The sequence below is a fragment of the Notothenia rossii genome, assembly GCF_949606895.1.
Source record: "Notothenia rossii genome assembly, chromosome: 11".
Classification (NCBI taxonomy): Eukaryota; Metazoa; Chordata; class Actinopteri; order Perciformes; family Nototheniidae; genus Notothenia; species Notothenia rossii.
The window spans coordinates 15632847-15651944 of record NC_136910.1 but is presented as its reverse complement, the minus strand read 5'-3'; the positions used below and the strand labels follow the sequence as shown (position 1 = coordinate 15651944).

The 19098-nt window shown below is 39.2% G+C and overlaps 1 protein-coding gene across 2 annotated transcripts; it reads left to right on the top strand.

Annotated features, from left to right (window-relative positions):
* Positions 1 to 100: 100 nt before the first annotated feature.
* LOC307023958 (alpha-N-acetylgalactosaminide alpha-2,6-sialyltransferase 2-like) lies at positions 101 to 12851 on the top strand. Of its 2 annotated transcripts, none has more exons than XR_013803803.1 (10): positions 101 to 644; positions 839 to 1127; positions 1402 to 1564; positions 2663 to 2822; positions 6675 to 6813; positions 6910 to 7013; positions 8146 to 8229; positions 8762 to 8861; positions 10904 to 11376; positions 11664 to 12851. XR_013803803.1 is itself a non-coding variant. In XM_079657667.1 (10 exons), the coding sequence occupies exons 1-10, from the start codon at positions 544 to 546 to the stop codon at positions 11623 to 11625; spliced, it is 1356 nt and encodes a 451-aa protein (XP_079513793.1). In that variant the 5' UTR covers positions 101 to 543; the 3' UTR covers positions 11626 to 12851. The 2 variants fall into 2 exon arrangements, 1 of the variants encoding a protein (XP_079513793.1); XM_079657667.1 differs by having other exon boundaries at positions 10904 to 11112; positions 11619 to 12851.
* The last annotated feature ends 6247 nt before the right edge of the window (positions 12852 to 19098 follow it).

The following is a 19098-nucleotide window of genomic DNA, read 5'->3' as shown; positions in this document are numbered from 1 at the left end:
TCTCTCTGAGTCCTGACTCTCCATTGCTACAGAAGTTTCCCTTACACACAGTATTCAACACAAGCTGTACAATCCACAGAACAACCTCTCTCTTTGTGTTTTAATATGACATACTTTGTGTTCTTTGAATACTGTCCCACCACCTGTCATTCACACCCCCCATGATAGAAATGCTAAATATAATTAGCTGGATGAATCAAATCCTATTGTTTGTATTTGTTCTGGGAATGTCATTTTCGAGCCTGAAACCTGAAAAACAGACTTGGGGCTTAAGAAGTTTTAAATGTGTAACCAATCCTGTTAAGTTAGTAGTGCATAACTTCCCCTCTGTTGTGTAAGAAACAAGATCATATCCAACTATGAAGAAGTGGGTGTGTGAGCCCGCGTGAGTGTGTGCTGCAAGAGAGAGGGAGAGCTGTATTCCTGTGTGTCATTCGCAGTAAACTTTGATGTAGCCCCTCCCAATATACAGTAGTTGGCGACAGGTATCTCAGCAGTTAGTGTTTGATTGAGCCTTAAGGCCTCCTGTTCTCAGTGTCAGGGATGGCAGAAAAACACCTTAAGATTTGTTATGTGCTGCTTCTGCTCTCAATTTGCAGTGTACTTTTGCTTTTACCATGGGAATATTCATTGAGCAGAATCAGGTAAGTTATTTTGAGATTATTAAGAAGGAACTTATCAGGACTAGTTATTTTTTTTTCCTGATCCTGTTCATTCATATACATGTCCATCATCTGATTTCCAGGTACAACATTTTAATTAAAGTTACTATAAAAATGTATCCTGATAATGCTTGTATTTTGCGTCAATGGCTCTTTTTGTTAAATTTCTACATCAGATGGCCATCTTTGTCAGGAAATATAAGACAAAGAGCTCACAAGTTGTTTTTCGACTTGGGAATGGAAAAAGGAAGCTCCACTTCAGCTGATGTGTTAGCACAGACAACAAAACTTCCTGATTACATACAAACAAATCCAGGAAAGGACCTAAAAAATGATCAAACTGGACCTATTCGAGCCGTTGTGGCTGAGACACCCATGCCCATCCTCATCAAAAGCTCCTTCAAGAAGATTCCTGAGTGGGATTTTGAGGATATTTATAACCAGGATGCTCCACCCAGACAGACGGTAAGCATGTCAGGACAAGACACAAACATTATAAAATCATCACATTTGTGGGAGAGGGTAATCTGCGCGTCCGGGTGTTCAGCTGTCTGTGTGTGATCCGGATTTCTGTTGGCTTTTTTCTCTTGAAGGGACTACTGCAGTTTCTTACATTTTATTTATAATATTTCTACCTGCTTGGCTTCTTGCCTGCTGTTTCTTCAGCTGTAAGGGGGCATTTAGAGAGACAATACATTTTTGTAACTATCAAAGTGAGTATATTATGCTTTATTCTCAGACGTGTGCCAATTCTCTGCGAAACTCTGAGGATGAGAGCTTTAAGAAGAATTTCCTTCCCAACATACGGCTGTATATGCACAAAGACAACGTCAACATGAGCGAGTGGAACCGGCTGTCGCATTTTAACAATCCCTTTGGTTTTATGGGGTTTAAGCATGATGGTAGGTGTTTTTCTATCTGCCCATGGGAGACTCAGTGTCAACAATGTGTTTCAGTTACTACGGTGGAATGCTGCTAGGCAAGGGACTGGTGGATACTTACTGTTTCTCCTGGGTATAAGGAAACTTCTGTGCAGGTCTCCCTTGAAAAAGAGATCTATGATCTCAATGGGACCAATCTGGATAAATAAAGGTTACAAACAAGGGTGATAAACATTATAATAGGAATCTTCTGATATGAACAGTGGAGTAAATAAGGCAAATACCTGCTGTCTCCTCTTAATTAAATGCTATTAAGAAGTCCCAAAAGTGAGAATTGAGTAAAATAATTGAAAAATAATAATGTTGCTAGGCTGACCTCACTTTATTAACTGTTTCCACGCTGATATAAAGTACATCCAGTGATAAGGAGCAATATAACTATAAAACACATTGTTCCCAAGATTATGATCAACTGACCCATGAACACGTTGTAAAATAACAGATTGAGGAAGAAGAACAGAATTATTTACTTAATGATAAAGTCACCCATGGGATCCCAATAGCTGGCAGTTTGCAACTTTTAACACACAGTCACAATAAATGGGTTAGGGTTGGGAAAAGCATTTAGAGGTACAAGTATCCAGAATGGTGTCCCATGTAACTATTCAACTATTTCATACTATATCATGAGATTATTATTACCAATTCATTCAAAAGCAGGATTTTGCAGTTTCAGTTGATTGAGGGGAAGCTCATTTTGAATTATTTGACTGATGATTAATTTTATTAAGCAGATTGTGTATAATTAAAAGGGGAAAGCACCAAATACTCATATTTTAGAAGCTGGAACCATCACTATTATCAAAATAGTTGCCAGTTAATTCTGTCAATTAATTTACAAGTATGCATGTTTTTACAGCTGTATCCATATGTTTTGTGTACACAAATCTGAATCTGCAAAGTAACTAGTGAAAAAAGACATTAAATAAGTATAGTGCAGTAAAAAGTTGAAGATTTCCCTCTTAAGAGAAATGCAGTAGAAGTAGAACGTGGTACTTAGGTACAGTACATTCCACCACTGATCTGATCTCACATTATTTATTTAATGTGTTTTTTTAGATGTAATGACTTCAGTGAAGTTAATCCCAAAGCCCAAGGAGCCACTTCTACTTCCAAAGCCAGGCGGTGGGTGTGTGACCTGTGCTGTGGTTGGTGGTGCGGGAATACTCAATGGCTCAAAAAATGGAAAAGAGATCGATGCTCACGATTACGTTTTCCGGTAAGGAAGAAAACATGTGGATGTTGTCATCAGGCCCAAAATGGTGGCAAATGACTTGTTAGAAAAACTTGGTAGTTCTTTCATGAAGAAGATCGTACATCCCTGTGTCAACAACAATGTTCTTTCTTTAAACGTTCTCTTTTGACCAGACATAAGGATCACCATTTTTTAACAATATGATGTGTGTTTTTCAATATTTAGTTAAGGCGGGGATCACATGAACATTTGTAGACCGTCTAAACCAGGGGTGGGGAACTTCCGGCCTCTGGGCCGTATACGGCCCGCGAGACCATTTGGTCCGGCCCTTGGGGTAATTTATAAACACACGCAAAAAAGAAAAAAAATTCAAGAAATCTAGACCGCAAAATAATTAAACAAGCTTGTTTTTCCTGGCCAAGGTCAAGGTCCTTGAACACAACACGAACCTAACGTATCATCACGTGGTATATGTCTCGTCTGACGGGAGTGTAGTTCTAACGGAGAGCACCAGAAAGCGGCTCCGGGCCGGGACTTCACAAATTGCAATACCCATAAGGAGCTGTACACATGCCGCAGTTTTTGCGTGGCTGTGTCTTTAGTTGAAAGCCCAGTGGCGATCTGTTCATCTGTCATACTGATCATACAGTCAATAACGTTGTTGTTATTAGCATCTGGTTAGCTAGCTATGCTAACGAATATAAGAAGCTTTTTCTCCAACCAGTGAGGTAAAGGCACATCTTTATATGATCATTATAGTTATAGAAAAATAAGAGAATAAAGTAAACAGGTATACAATACTAATATGACAGTAAAACAAAGTTGTTATTAATAAACAAGAATACAGTTTAAAAGGGAATTGATTTGTAAAATATCCATAAAGAAAAAAATCTGCTTCCAGTTCTGTTTCATATGGATGTTGATGTATCCATAGATATTTTCATGTTGCTCTCAAAGTGCACCAGATTGATGCTTTTAACTTCAACATTTAAAAAAAATCTTCATGGTGGTGCATATCCCCAAACCCCCCTAGATGAGGTTAGATCCGCCCCCACCCCACTTAAATCATGTCCACATGGATATGAAACGAAATACATTTGCACACATCTTGTGTCCATATCTTTCTGTTTTGGTGGTCATGCCACGGTGCATGAATGCGCGGGTCATGGTCAAATATCTGGATTAAGAGGTTGCTTTTTCTTTGCACAGCATGAAAGAAACGCGAAATGAATGGGGCTGTGATTTGAGTTTTTTAAGCAGACGTTGAGTTCAATAATTTGTACGGCCCTCGAAGGATGTTGTAAAAATTGAAATGGCCCTTGAGAGGAAAAAGGTTCCCCACCCCTGGTCTAAACTGTCATGAAGCCAAATATTTTTAGTTATCTTTAAAAAAACTTTAAAAAACTTTAGTTATTTACAACACTGGAAAGCAAAGCGAATGTCATATTATTATTGGCTTTAATCTTGAGACAGAAACTCTCAAGAGGCAAAAACGATATCAGTCACAAATGTGGATGGATGGCAGTGTTGAGTTTGTTTGGCATGTGTCAACAGTCTTGGTGAACAATTCCTTGATGACTATGTTGACTGATAATGACTTACCGGGGCGGGCTCTCTTTGAAAGGTGGCCAAGGCATATGTACATGATGTATATTTCGGCTGTTTTTGTCCTGCTTCACTACGCACATCCCATTATGGTGCACGGACCACCAAACAGGATGCACTGCACTGAAGGGAGTTCAATCAGGAGAGACGTGGTGTATGAAATACATGTTTATTATCGGGTCACATTATATAAATGAAACATAATGTTGACAGTTTATAACAAGTGAATGAAATGGTATTTGGCGATTAGGCCCAGGTTTGGTAGGATGTCATTCGGGAAGGGAAGAACCGTTTCCGATGAACCCCCAAAAGAAGTGAAAGTATGAAGTACTGAACGTGATGAAATCTTACCTTGTGGCGGGCCCGGCGCCACGAGGGGGCAAAAGGGGGCATTGCCCCCTCAGTTGTATTATTTGCCCCCTCACTTTGAGCATCATTCATCCATCAAAAAGTACAATAAATGTCACAATTATTAAATAACTTTAAATAATTATTTTCCCCAATACACATTACTATGTTTGGATCATATATGTGTGGCAGGCAGTCAAGCAACGTGTAAAAAAGCCTCAACCCCAAGTGAGCTAGTCTTAATGTTAGCGTGTGTGCTTAGCTGTAAACACAGTCGGATGGGTGACCAAAACGTCCCCGTTTCCGGGTGCAGCTTGGTTGCTGCGTTTCCCACTTGTTGGGAAAAGCCCCTGTTTGTCTTTATTATACTGCTTAATCTTTTTTTATTTAGTATCATTTGATAATTGAACAGCAGTGTTTTTCCACGAAAAAGTTGGTTTTGTCTCTGTATTGAGAATGATATATTCCCTTTAAGTTTCCCTTAACTTTTACTTCAACCCAAAAAAGGGTAAAGCGTAATAACTTCACCTCAAATTGTCTGTTTGTACTGTAAATACATTGTTGTTGCATGTAGACACAGCCAGATGTAAATGTTAAAACAGTTCAGCTGCAAAACACACGAACTGCAAAGCAACATAGATTCCAGTTACAAAGAGACCTTTGAGGGAAGTTTCTGCATGCGATTAAGGACACGTTATACATGCAATCAAGTCGGATTGTTGCACCACTTGTTTATAAGCGTAGGTGGTTATTAAATCCTTTTACCTGTGGAGTTTCCCATAAGGCCCAGACACACCCAACTTTAAAGAACTAGTGCCACACCAACAGAGCCGACTTTTGGATAAACTCACATTGCTTGCTTCTTGGCCAAAAAGTTGCCAAATCCTACAGCCAACAGCCAACCAGCAAGTAGATTCTGCGCCTGCGTGAGGAAATAAATTCAACTGAAAACTGGTTTTTCATGCTTGTGACATGACCCCAACTGATTGTAAATTTGAGGCTTTTAGATATTCTGTTAGATGCCTTTTATTTTTTGTGCTTGACGATACAGAAGATGTTTATCTGTTCAGTTACATACACGTATACACTTTCCAACACCTCACCGCTCTTACGTTGACATCCATTGTTATATGAGATCATCGATTGAACCATCTGCCAGTGCCAAATAAATGTGACTTATCTAGTCTAGCAGGCAGTACAGGTAGGTGACTGTGAGCTAAATTAATCCCTTCCATAGCTCTTCGACACACTATTACCTCAGTGTTGGGTGGCAAAACCTTTGGATTACTGTGCAGTTATTTCATTTCATTTCAATATTTATTTCAAACAGATTTAAAAAAATAACAAATAAAAAATAACAAATGTGAAAAAACAGAATACTGTATTGTTAAAATACAGTATTTATCCACATTCATGATACAAAAAAGTCTTCATATTAATAATAATAATTTAAAAAATCATATGTGTCCGAAAGGAAGCAGGAGGAAGCAAATGCTTAATTCCCACCCCTTACTTGATCAATGATTGTCATTTAAATCATTATGCAAGTTATTCCTACTTACATTTACACATTCATATACAATAATTTCTCATCTTCAATCACCTCTCTTCATTCTCATAGTTTTCCAAAAAAGTGTTTCTGTACATCCTTTTAAACTGAATTATGCTTGTGCTTTGTTTTAAATCCTGCTCCAAACCATTCCACAACTATATCACAATATTGTTTGCGCATTTACACCAATGTATAGAGATATGTCACTTTCAATCTTTTATTCTGCCTTTTGCATGTAATTAAAGTGACTGGTACTGACAATCGTGTTTTACCACGATTAACTCTTTTTGCGTATAATAAAAGTAGCTTTTAAGCTAATAAAAGTCATTTTATCAAGACCCCTTTCACATGTGTATCTGTTTGTGCGACAGGATGAACGGCGCGATCACCAAAGGCTACGAGGAAGACGTGGGAGGCAGAACATCAGTGTACGTTCACACAGCCCACTCCATCACTAGTTCACAATATATATTAAAGGCTTATGGATACAAAAATGTCCCTAATGATGAGGTATGTCATGTTTAACATTGTAATGTGTAACTCACACTCCACACACATACATACAACATTTTCATTCCTACTCATCACTCATCCTCTTTTTGGCAGGGCATAAAATATGTGATGATTCCTGAAGGAATGAGAGATTTCAATTGGCTCGATGGACTTCTCAAAGGAGAAAGGATCGGTGAAGGCCCATATAAAAACAGGAGGTAAACGCCAACTTTGTATAAAATAATAAAAGTAAAAGGTAACACAAAAACACACACGCAGTAATTCCAGGGCTGGGCTATCTTGGATTGGAGCTGAAAATGTGTCACCAGGTCACCCTGTTCAAGGAAACCTTTTAATTTCTGATGATTCGTTATCAAAATAATCAAAATGTTTAATTTTTTGGATTATGAAAAGCACCTATAAACTTACACAAAGGTGGCGCCTTATTCAACCAAAACATGGAACAACTTATAAATAGCCCAACAGTGTTAGGAATTATAAAAGACAGCATCCTTACCCATAATACTTCGGTGATTCTTCCTCATTTCCTTCTCATTTCAAGGCACCCAGAATACATAAATCATGCAATTAGAAAGTAAAATACAAACACTAAAATCGAATGAAAAGTGTCGCTTATCTGACCAGACTCACTCATGACGTTTGAATTCAATATTTTGCTCAGGGCTTAACTTGAATTCATTATCCAAAGTACTTACGTAGGAGTTACATATTACAATCAGAGTGAGCTTTCACGTATAATTAATAAATAATATACAATCTATGATCTCCATACAGCTGAACGTCCACTGACCTGACTGCCCTTATCATATATCCGTCAGAGCTCCAATAATCTCCTGACTCGTTATACTTCATGTTGCAGGTTTTTCAGGAATGTTCCCAGCACAACTAAAAACCTGAACTCTGTGAAACTAGATGGTTGATATTTCTCATTGTGTCAAATGTGTAGCAATGATATAGCCAAAGCGATTAGCATTTAGCAAGAGATTGGCTAGCAACTAGCATTAGCTAATTGATATAGTAACGTTTAGTATTTAGAAATAATGAAAATACAAATATATTTTTTTATACTTAAATGACACTTGTGTGCCTATTAAAGATTATCTCAGAAGTCATTTGTCAGTTTTCCATCAGGAGCTGTTAGGTGTTATTTCTAGTTTATTTATTGAACTCATAAATTGACTTTTTATTAATTCAAAATATAAAGAAAGCATTATTCAGAATGGGTGTTCTTTAAACTTACTGATTGAATCAATGTTTCACAAATGTTGTCAAAAGTCTGTTTTTAGGAGACTGATGAGGCCGACATGCGTGTCTATTTCGCATTTGCAGGCCACGGACGTACTATGCAGGGCAGTACAACGAGACGCGCTTCTATGTTCTTCACCAGGATTTCCTCAGATACGTGAAAAACAGGTAAACCACAGCCCATAAACCTTTCCATCCTGAGTTACTTATTTTTAGCTTAGTTAGATTTAGATTTACCATCTAACACACATTTTAAAACAACACAGACAACAGGCAAACCTTTTCAAATGTACCCTGTGCTCCATCAACTTTAAAAACATAAAATAAACATTAATACAACAGGAACAATCCAGCAAGGCTGCAAGTAAATTAATAGATAGGCATTGATTCCATAGCATCTACAAAAAAAGAGAAAGAAAGAAGAAACAAACAAACTTTTAGTGATTATTTTTACTTTATATGATTCTTTACTTTATATGATTCGAAAAACAATGGCAATAACTTGAAAATGACAATGTGAAGCACAGCAGCAATAAGTCAAATGTTTTCTTACAATACAAGCCAAACATTTACCAACCAATAAAAATGGATAATCAACAGTCGACACTTTTTTAAAAGCCTGTGGAGGCTGTAATTTGTCTTATCTTTTGGATGAAATAAGTGTAATTGTTGTTTATCTGACACTGTTCATCGCCCACAGGTTCATAAAGTCTCGTGCTCTGCTTTCTCCACACTGGGCGATGGTCAGACCCACCAATGGGGCATTCACTCTCTTCCTAGCTCTGCACACCTGTGACACTGTAAGTTCATATTTCCTAAACGTGTACACTTGCCATCTATCCTTTAGGTATCCAAGCCTATATGAATATGAAGAATGGAGTAAAAAAACCTCTATACAGGTCAGCCCGGGACATTAAGTAGTTCTCTTGGTTCTCATATAAATTGCCAAACACTTGTATTGATAAGAGAAATGAAGAGAGGGAGTATTGCAGCCAGATGTATGCAATTTAGATTAGATTACTCTTAAGTAAACCTCTTTGAGATAGTGTTAAGTTATATTGCTATAGCAGCACATTATCAACAAGGATGTGGAGGGCTGTAAAATTGTATTTTCCTTCTCCACTTGATCGTGGTCCAATGGGAGGATCCATCAGAGCGTTAACTAAACGACACAACCGGTTTCTCAACCTTTTCCACATTCCAAGCCCAATTCTTCTCAACTGATTATCATGTTGTGAATCTCCACCAGAGCAGGATGAGGAATTTTCTCAAAAGGAATCGAGTTGCAGTCTTCGAAATAGTGAACCCGCCAGTCTGTGACAACAATTCTTGGAATGATGACACGTTTTCTTTATGTGAGAGGGCATCAGACTTTAGTCTTGTAAAAGTAATGTGCTGTATGTTAGATAAGCAGAACTCTAATCTAAAATGAGCATGGTATATTGTTCGTTTGATCCCCTATAAAAACTAGAGTTTTAAAAGTTTGAACTTTACTTTATAGGACTATTTTTGCAGTGATTTCTTTATTACTCCCAAATAAAGACATGACCTTTGAATGGAGCCAAGCTTTTTTCCTTTGTTTGCAGTCTTGATGCTTAACTAAGCTTTTAATTCTGGACTGACATGAAAACGTAATAGAAATTCCAGTCTTATTCACAGTAATAAATCTTAAAGAGCAACTTGCAGGTTTTTGTTTTTTTCTACATTTATGCTTAAACTTGCTTGAAAATTACAATTAAAAAACTGAATGCAGGATTTGATATGTTTTACGAGACATAAGGTCAGGAATTCAGAGGGAAAGGAGCAATTTTGAGCTCTGCTCTTAAAAACTGCTTTTTTTTTAAGGTCATACGTCAAATGCGTCACAAAGGGGACACATCTCCGCTCTCTGACCACGGGAATAGTTAGTAGTTGCGTTGAGCAGTTGTGTTGAGCGGTTGTGTTTTAGTGAGCTGGTATTTTTCGGTAGTTTTACATTGTATTTCACCATTTGTAATCATGGTGCAGTATTGTGTTTGTGCAGGTTTATTTAGTTTATAGCCTGATATATGATATCTAACTTTACAATGTTGTGATGTGACGTTAGCTAACATTCTGTAGCTAACGCCGATCATTCACCAAGATAGCTGCCCCTTCCCTGCTCTCTCTATCCCCTCCGGTACAGCTCCGTAACGTAGTGTGGATTTGTTTATTAGTTTCTGTTATGGATCAGTATCAACAGTCCTGCCAGTAACGTTACTATATTATCAATGCTACTTTAGTTATAGCCTGATATATGATAGCTAACTTTACAATGTTGTGATATGACGTTAGCTAACATTCTGTAGCTAACGCCGATCACTCACCAAGATAGCTGCCCAGTTCTCCACTGGTTCTCCTCACACCACAGCTCAACTTCTCTCCGATGGCCGTTATTTCTTCTAATCCTTGGCTGCTCCTGGTCTCTTGGACGCCTAGCAGGCTCATAATTATAAGGTTGTGGTCCGTCATATGCATTCGAATATTCATGTTCAACTTCTTCTGTGTTTTCTGTGTCGAAACTAGCATTGGGATCCATGTTTATTAATACGTTACACCAGCCGCTCTCCTCCTTGTTTCCCCTTTGTTACGTCACATGCGGGAGGTCACGTGCCGAGGCTTTTTTGATGTGGAAGTAAACATTTCTAACGAAAACGACGTCAGATGTCACTGTAGTGTATATTTATGTATATCTTTTTGAAAATCTAGTCTATTCATCATTTTCCTACACATTTATTCACAGGTGTCTTTAACCTGGAAGTTGCTCTTTAACAGATCCTGTTGTTATTCATAATCGTCCCTGTTCTCTGTTTTTCATTCTCAGGTGAGTGCATATGGATTCATGACTGAAGACTACAGTAAATACTCCAACTACTACTATGAGAAGATCAAGAAACATGTTGTTTTCTACGCCAACCACGACTATATCATGGAGAAAAATTTGTGGAAAAGCCTACATGACACGAAAATCCTTAAGCTATATCAAAGAACAAATTCAGAACAGGAGCCAGAAAAGGAAAAGAAACTGATACAGTGAGAATGGCGTTGCATCTATTATTTTATAGACATTTTATATTTGTATTATTATATGTGTTTACAGAAAGACCGTGGCAGACAATGTGTTACAAGCTCTTTCAAAATAGTGTCATGTCGCAAAGGCTCATTTCTAGATAAATGTCAACACATTGGGTAATGGTCGCCAAATTCAAAAGGTAAATACATTTTGAAGTTTGTAAAGGTATGATGGCGAAGGGAGCAGCTTAACGGCAGAAGAATTACAATATGTGCTGTGTGTTTGTTTCCTAGAAATTAGGGATGCTCCGATCGCCAATTTTGGGGCCGATCGCCGATCCAATCCAGTGGGTGGGGGCTATGGGGACCTTCCATTTAAACTCAGTTAATGGGGCTCATTCACTGGCGCTTCCACAAACCAACATAATTATCACATTCAAATGAAGTACATTATTCAGGTTTACATTAACTTGGGATAATAACATGAGCGGAAGCGCTCTCTTTTCCTCTCTCCCCCTCTCTGGCAGAGAGTGAATATCGGCCGATATCGATCGACGGCCAATCGATCGGAGCATCCCTAGAAATACACAGACTACGAGCAAAAATAAAAAACCTAGACCTCTACACAACTATTTTCGTAAAAAGTGAGCTGATGGATATCTGTGAAAAATAAGCTGTTGAAGTTCAATGTTATGAGAAAAACAGCCTGAGGAGCTTTGTTATTGACCAACAAAGATTTCGGACCGGTACATGAATCATAGCTTATCCAATGGTTGTAACCCAAAAATCACATGTGTCTATAGCCTGGGCCTGGACTGCCTTGGTTGTTTTAAATATGAATAGTTGCTAGTAAGATGTTATTTCTGCTATTTCGATTATGTATTTGTTGTTTGCATCTGCATGGTAAATGGTAAATGGACTGTACTTATATAACGCTTTATCCAGTCTTTACGACCCTTCAAAGCACTTTAAATTCTACAAGTCATTCACCCTTTCACACCTCATCCATACAGAGCAATACTACTTGCTCTAGGAAGCTAACATTCACACCCACTGGGTGGGTGTGACTGGGAACAACTCAGGGTTAAGTATCTTGCCAAAGGATACATCGACATGTTGACTGCATGAGCTGGGTTTGAACCAACAACCTTCTTGTTGAAAGACGACCGCACAGCCTTGTAGCCACAGTCTTCCCTATGCAGCATATTTATCTAAATGAACTTGTATTTATTTAAAACACGAAGCTAGTCGATAATCACGGATATGTGTTTAAATTGTCTGTTGATGAGAATGCACGTGGGTAAAGGCGTGCACACATTTGTATGGACACGGAAATACACATAACTATGAACTCAAAAATGACCAAGAATGATATTTACATTTGATTAAGGTTTGATATTGTTGGGCGTGCGTTTACGGTATGAGTGTGGGAATGGGTGTGGATGGGTATTTGAGTGCCTCTGTGTGATGGATTGATATGGGCAAGTGCCAAAAAGGGAAGAGTTATGTTTTATCGATTTGTATGCTTTTATTGTCTGTCCATAGCCTTTATGTGCCGTGTATTCATTATTATGTGTGCCTTTTATCCTTTTATCTTTTTGTGTGCTTTTTATCTGTTATTGTAATATTATATTTTATTATAATGTTATGTTTGGTTTGAAGCACTTTGGTAAACCCTCTGTTTTTATTATGTGCTATACAAATAAAGTGGATTGGATTGGATGATTCATTTGAATAAATTTCCAAAGTTTTAAATTGAACATTGAAGGCTTTTTTCTCAGAACCATGGCTCTGTAACAGTCAAAATGCAATGTGAGAAGTCTTGTTTCATATTTGGAGAACAGCAACAATACATCCCTGGAAAGTTGAAAATCTCCACTTTCCAACTGTGTATATAAGTCGGTGTGTTTCAGGGTCAATGAGAAATAAAAAAGTCTGACCTATGGTGTTTCTCAACCTGGGAAAGACATTACTAGATTTTTTTAATTGAAGTACTGTATACACCGTTTACACCAGAAGGTTCAGTTTAACATAAATAACCACAAACTAATATAATATATACAATACAATATATCTGTTTCATGATGACACTAAATAGTAAATTGGATGTCCTTAAAAAAAAAATCATCCCACGGTTTAACATCACGGATTTCTCCAGTTCAAACCGTCAGTCCATTTCATACCTTTGAAATACATATAGAAGTGCTTTTTCCTATTAAATAGTGTTATAATATATGATGATTGAGGTCAACTTTCAACATTTTATTCGGTTTAAAAAGCGATGTTTATGAGACAAGAAACTAATATCTATTCTCTAAAGGATTAAAGTGGAAACATTTTGGGGTGCGGCCCTAATTTTTCTAAAAATAAAAGCCTCAAAATATTGTCTTTGCTACTGTGACTATGTTTTGTGTTCATTGTGATCATGAATGCACAGTTATGGAGCAGTTTGAAGTGTTTAATAAAAGCCACAGAAGGCTTTAAGTATGATTTTGAACTGGATTATATAAGTAGAAAATACGATCTTGTTTTTCCTCCAGCTGCTCTGCCTGGACTCTCATTGCTTGACAAACGTTGCTGATGGACACTAATCTTTACTTGTTCATAATGTAATGCTATCCACCATCAGAGATATCATTTTACACAACACAATGCAGTAAAGCAGACGTGATGGTCACATCAGAACAGCAGAAGTGAAGATACAGGACAAAACCTACACCCGGCCTATAGTTCGTCTTATTGTCCTCCCAGAGATCCATGACGAGGACAACAAGGAATCATATCTCTCATCTGAGTAGTTAGCCTGTCCATGGAAGCCAATTTGCATCGCAAATTGGGGGGCAGCAATGTTGGAAAGCCTGCTGACTGTTACTCCAGCGCCCTCTGTTGGCGGCACGCGCAATTGTATATATATACATATATACTCTTTTTTTTCCCTTTTTCTTCTCACTCAAATTAATAATTATAACAAAGTACAAAAACAAAAAAACAATAATAACAACAACAAAAAAACAATAATAAAAACAATAATAATTCTCAAATAGTCTCTGTCATGTTCAACAGGGGCAAGAAGAAGCTTTAAAAAACTTTTCTGGTCCTATCCCCTATCCAGTTGTATTGTTCGAGGTCGGCCACTCGATTCTCCAGAAAAGTGATTTTTTTTTTCCTTTTCAATGTTTTGTAATTTCAGAGATTGTATTTCTCCCATCAGCTCCATGATTTTATTTTGCTGGGCCGCGACTGTTTTGATTTCGGCTGACAAGAAGTCGAGAGATTTCTTAATATCCTCCACCTAGTCAGGGAGGTTTGCACTTTTTTTGGGTGCCATTTCTCCTGCGAGACTACATACATACTGTACACTACACCTGCTCAAAGGCTGTAATACTGTGACTGTTGTGTTGATATCTTCAGTAAAAGGAATTAACCGCTAACAAGACTCCTGTGTTCTTACCGACACACCCAGGCGTTCGTCATTCCGAGTGGAACTTTCATTATACAGTCCTTCCGGAATTCCCTACTTTTCACTCACAATCCAATCAAATCGCATCAACATCAGTGTTTACTACGTAGTACTGTAACGGTCAACACCGCCGTTAGAAATTATCAAGCAAATGAAGCATTATGGAGGGTGGACATTTGGCGTACTTAAGCAAACATAACTTTACTAAACTTCCGCTACAGCAGCAACTAAAATGGTAGGACGGTTCGTAGATCGTGTTTGGACCAAGTGTGCAACAATGTTTTCATTGTGATGGAATGCAGGTATTTCTGGTCTGTTTAAGGTTCATGAGACGGCACAATGTGAAAAATACGCCTGTGTTAACATTTGATAATTTGATTGGAGTACGATTTAAAAATCTGCTTTATCTTTAGAGAAATCCTTAAATTATACAACTAGCTCTAAGATTTGTGGAACATTTTCCCACATGGCATAAACAAAATAAATATATTTTGATAGATATCTGTCTGGGAAGTCTCCATCTACAAATTAATTCCTAATTTTAATACTTTGGGATTTTGGACTTTAAGATCAGCAACAGTGAAAACAATTTAGAAAAGTACATTCACCTTAACGATATTGAAACAAATGTCACCACCTGCTGACTAGAACTAGGAATACAAAGTGAGAGTGCAGTAAAACATTTGTTCAGAACAAGTAGGGGAAGCAATGGATAGAATTATAATACATTTAACCAAAGACCACTGATTATAAACAAAATGGCAACTTTTTACAATACATTTTTAGATTTAACTTTAGGACGCTTTCTGTATCCAGTATCTCAATGGTTATCAAAAGCGTGTCTAAATATTATAGGGGCAACATTTTCGCCAATATTTGTCGTTTCAAATCAAAAGTTTATAGTGCACGTTTTAAACTTTACTGTTGAAAATGTTGTTTTAAAAGAGACGTGTTGTTTCAGCTGCTTGTATCTATGTCAAAATACTTGTTTCACCCCGCGCGAGAATGATCTGAGGATTTCGCTGACCTTAAAAGGGTCAAAATAAATCTCGCTCTAGGTTGAAAAGGAGTGATTTGAGTGCTATGACCATGGGCGCCGGAAGCGGCGGGGCGCCGGATTCATTTTAGAAGTGGGGGGGCCAAAAAAAGTTTTTGTGTATGGCCCAATCCCAAACCACGCCTTACACCCTACCCCTACACACTCCCCCTCCGTGACGGAGTGAACTCCGTGGAGGGAAACAGGAGGCTCCCTCCTGTCAGATGGAGGGAGTAAATACAGCGGCAAGCTTTGGGACAAACTCCCCTCTCTCCGGCAGAAACAGGAAATACCGTAATATGTAGGCCTAACAACGGTTTCAAATCAGCATCTCTTTGGCAACACATTTTGAATGAATAACAAATAAAACTCCAAACATCTTTAATTGTGTTGCTTTTTTGTAAAGCTCTTTTAGTTTTAAACCTGATGTTTATAATCTTCTTAGTTTTTGCAACAGTCAGTAAATATACACAACTTTATAATAAAATACATACATTTACCTTTTTCTAGACTACAGGTATGATCCTAAGTTAAAAAAAATACGAGGTTATCATGAGGTTGTTAACATCGCAATTTATCACTTTAGTGGTTTTGCAAAGAATTAACCACTCTCTGCTTTTTGTACCATTCTGCGTTGAAGTACCTTCTCTTTGCCCAAATAATCTACTAGCGGTCTCCTTTTTTCCGATAGTTAGCTGTATAGCTTTACCCGCCTCAATGTCCCGACAACAAACCTCCATGCAGTCGGAACCAGCCTGTTTCGGTTCAACAACGGCGGCGGTGGGGTCGGCGGCGGTTTTGACAGTTTCTGCGGCCGCATGGCCCTGACCAATCACAGGTTGGCAGGGGCATGACGTGAGCCTTGTCTGATTGGTCAATCCCTCCATTTGTTTTCACCAAGGGAAGCCAATTTCGGCTGGGCTCCTCTCGCAACAGAATGCAATCTACTCTTTCACCATAACACCTAGAGGGGCGCTGTTTCACTCTTTGTAAAATACTCAATGAGAATGGGGGAGAGACGGGCCGGCAGAATAATTACCGAAACTAAACGAAGTGTTTTTATTTATTTATAAAAATTATAACTACAATCTGAAAAAACAGGGGAAGCCTGGCTTCCCTTGGCCTCCAGGACAAAAACGCCACTGGTTATGATTACTATATGCCTTACATTCATAATTTCAGCGGGAGGGAGGGGGAGCGGCGCTGTGGAAGAGCAGAGAAGTGAGAGGCGAGCTGTGGTCTTCCCTCTACAAGCTTAAAAAATGTGTGAAGCTACTGAGATTGAATATATATAACAATAACAAATAACAAAATATACACAGCTAGATCAGATCGCGTTTTAGATGCGACTTTAGAGTAGAGGGGAATTATTGAAACGGGATTTGTACAGTGTTCCGCGCCGCGATACGTGTGTGTTTTTGTATTTTTGCGTTTGTGTGTATTGTGTTTGTTTCCCGGGGAAAACACTCACGAGAAACACCGGCTGTTGTTATGCCTGCAGTGACGTTAAATTACTCCGTTCTCTGCTTGTAATTATGCCGTTACAAGCTTCAAATTTGTCGGCCTATTTATCATCTGAATTTGCCGAAACAAGTTTAATATTCTGAAAGCCAAGAATTTGCTTAGGCCTATTTGAAATCAGATAAAAACAAACTGTAACGGACCCTGCCGTGTTATCTATGATTACTGTACCTTACATTCATAATTTCAGCGGGAGGGAGGGGGAGCGGCGCTGAGGAACAGCAGAGTGGCAAGTGAGAGCTGTCATCTTCCCTTTACAAGCTTCAAACATGCCTGTAGCTAGTGAGATTGAATATAATAATCAAAAATAACAAAATATACACAGCTAGATCAGATCGCGTTTTAGACGCGACTTTAGAGTAGAGGGGAATTATTGAAAAGGGATTTGTACGCGGCATCTGCTGCTGCGAAAATGTGGGGCAGGGCTGAAAAGTGGGGGGGCCAATGGCCCCCTGGCCCCGCCGCTTCTGGCGCCCATGTAATGAACCACAGACCCGGCATATAATGACTGCAGTGTGCAGGGCTGTGTTAATTTATGTTACTGTTATCAATAGCATTAGTTGACTGAGAAAACCGTCAAGAAAAAAAGTTTAGCGATGTTACGAGTCGACTAGCATAATATGAACCACGGCTGTGATTGACAACCTGGACAGCCAGTCAGAAGCTAGAATGCCAACCTAGAGAGTGTCATGTCCAAGAAACTTATTGTGAAAGTTTATTCTTTATGTTAGAGTTGTCATGTCCCTTTGTCTTGTGCTTTATGTCTATACCCTTAATTATTTCTTCCTCTCATTTCAGGCCTCCACGCTCCCCGCCCCTTTTCTGTCTCCTGCGTCCTTGATTATTTTCCCCGCCCTGATTGTTTCCAACTGTGTCCCCTTTACCTGTGTATATATTGTGTTAGCTCCCTCCTGTTAATTGTCAGTTCGTTGTCTCACGAAGACCACGTATCGGCTTACCTCACGGACCTTTTCACGGACCTTTCACGGACCTATGCTATAGATCGCATTATAGTTTTCCTCGAAAGAGTGGTTTTGTTTTCCTTGTTTTATTACTGTGCAAATTCCAGTAAAGTCTTTATTTTGAAACGCTATCTGAGTCTGAGTTTTGAGTCGTGCAATTGAGTTCATGCCTCAGTGTTCTCCCCTTGACAGTACGAACGGACCATCAAAATGAACTCAGCCGACTCAGATCAGATTAAGAACGCTATCCGTTCTCAGGGCCAACGTCTTGGGCAACAAGAGGAGCGTATGGCCACCATGCAGCAGGGAGTGCAGGATCTAACCAGCAGCCAGGGGGAACTACAAACATCGTTGACGACCCAAGTTAATCTACTGGCAGCAGAGGTTCAGCGTGTGCTCACTCACCTGCAGGCTGTTTCTCCTTCTACGACTCCTCCGGTTCCAGCGGTGACCGGATTCGATCCCAACCGGGTTACTGAGCCGCACAGGGCTTCCATGCGTCTGGCTCCACCCGAAAGGTACTCCGGGGACTCAGAAGGCTGCCGGCCGTTCATCGTGCAGTGTGAGTTACACTATCACCACCAACCGGCTGCTTTTCCCACGGACATTTCCAAAGTGGCTTTTATGATCTCTCATCTCTCCGGCCGAGCAGCAGCGTGGGCCACGGCAGAATGGTCCCGAGGCTCGCCTATCTGCGGGTCTCTGGAAAACTTCATAGACACTATGAGGAAGACCTTCGATCAAACCACGCCGGGCAGGGAAGCAGCTCGGGCTCTGATCAAGCTGCGACAACATCAGCGGAGTGTGGCTGACTACGCCATCGAGTTCCGGACTAAGGCAGCCGACAGCGGCTGGAACTCCGCTGCATTGTTTGACGCTTTCGTCAGCGGTCTCTCGGATTCTTTACAAGACCAGCTGGCGCCTCTCGATCTGCCCGCTGATTTGGACTCTGTCATATCCATGGCTTTACGTATAGACAATCGTTTGACGGAGAGGAGAAGGAATAAATCCAAGGATGCGGTTGATCC

Excerpts from the sequence above, each read along its gene's own strand:
- LOC307023958 (XM_079657667.1), top strand. The coding sequence starts at position 544 with ATGGCAGAAAAACACCTTAAGATTTGTTATGTGCTGCTTCTGCTCTCA. Across the intron at positions 1,128-1,401 it reads ATGCTCCACCCAGACAGACG|ACGTGTGCCAATTCTCTGCG; the intron begins GTAAGCATGTCA and ends CTTTATTCTCAG. Across the intron at positions 8,862-10,903 it reads CTCTGCACACCTGTGACACT|GTGAGTGCATATGGATTCAT; the intron begins GTAAGTTCATAT and ends TTTCATTCTCAG.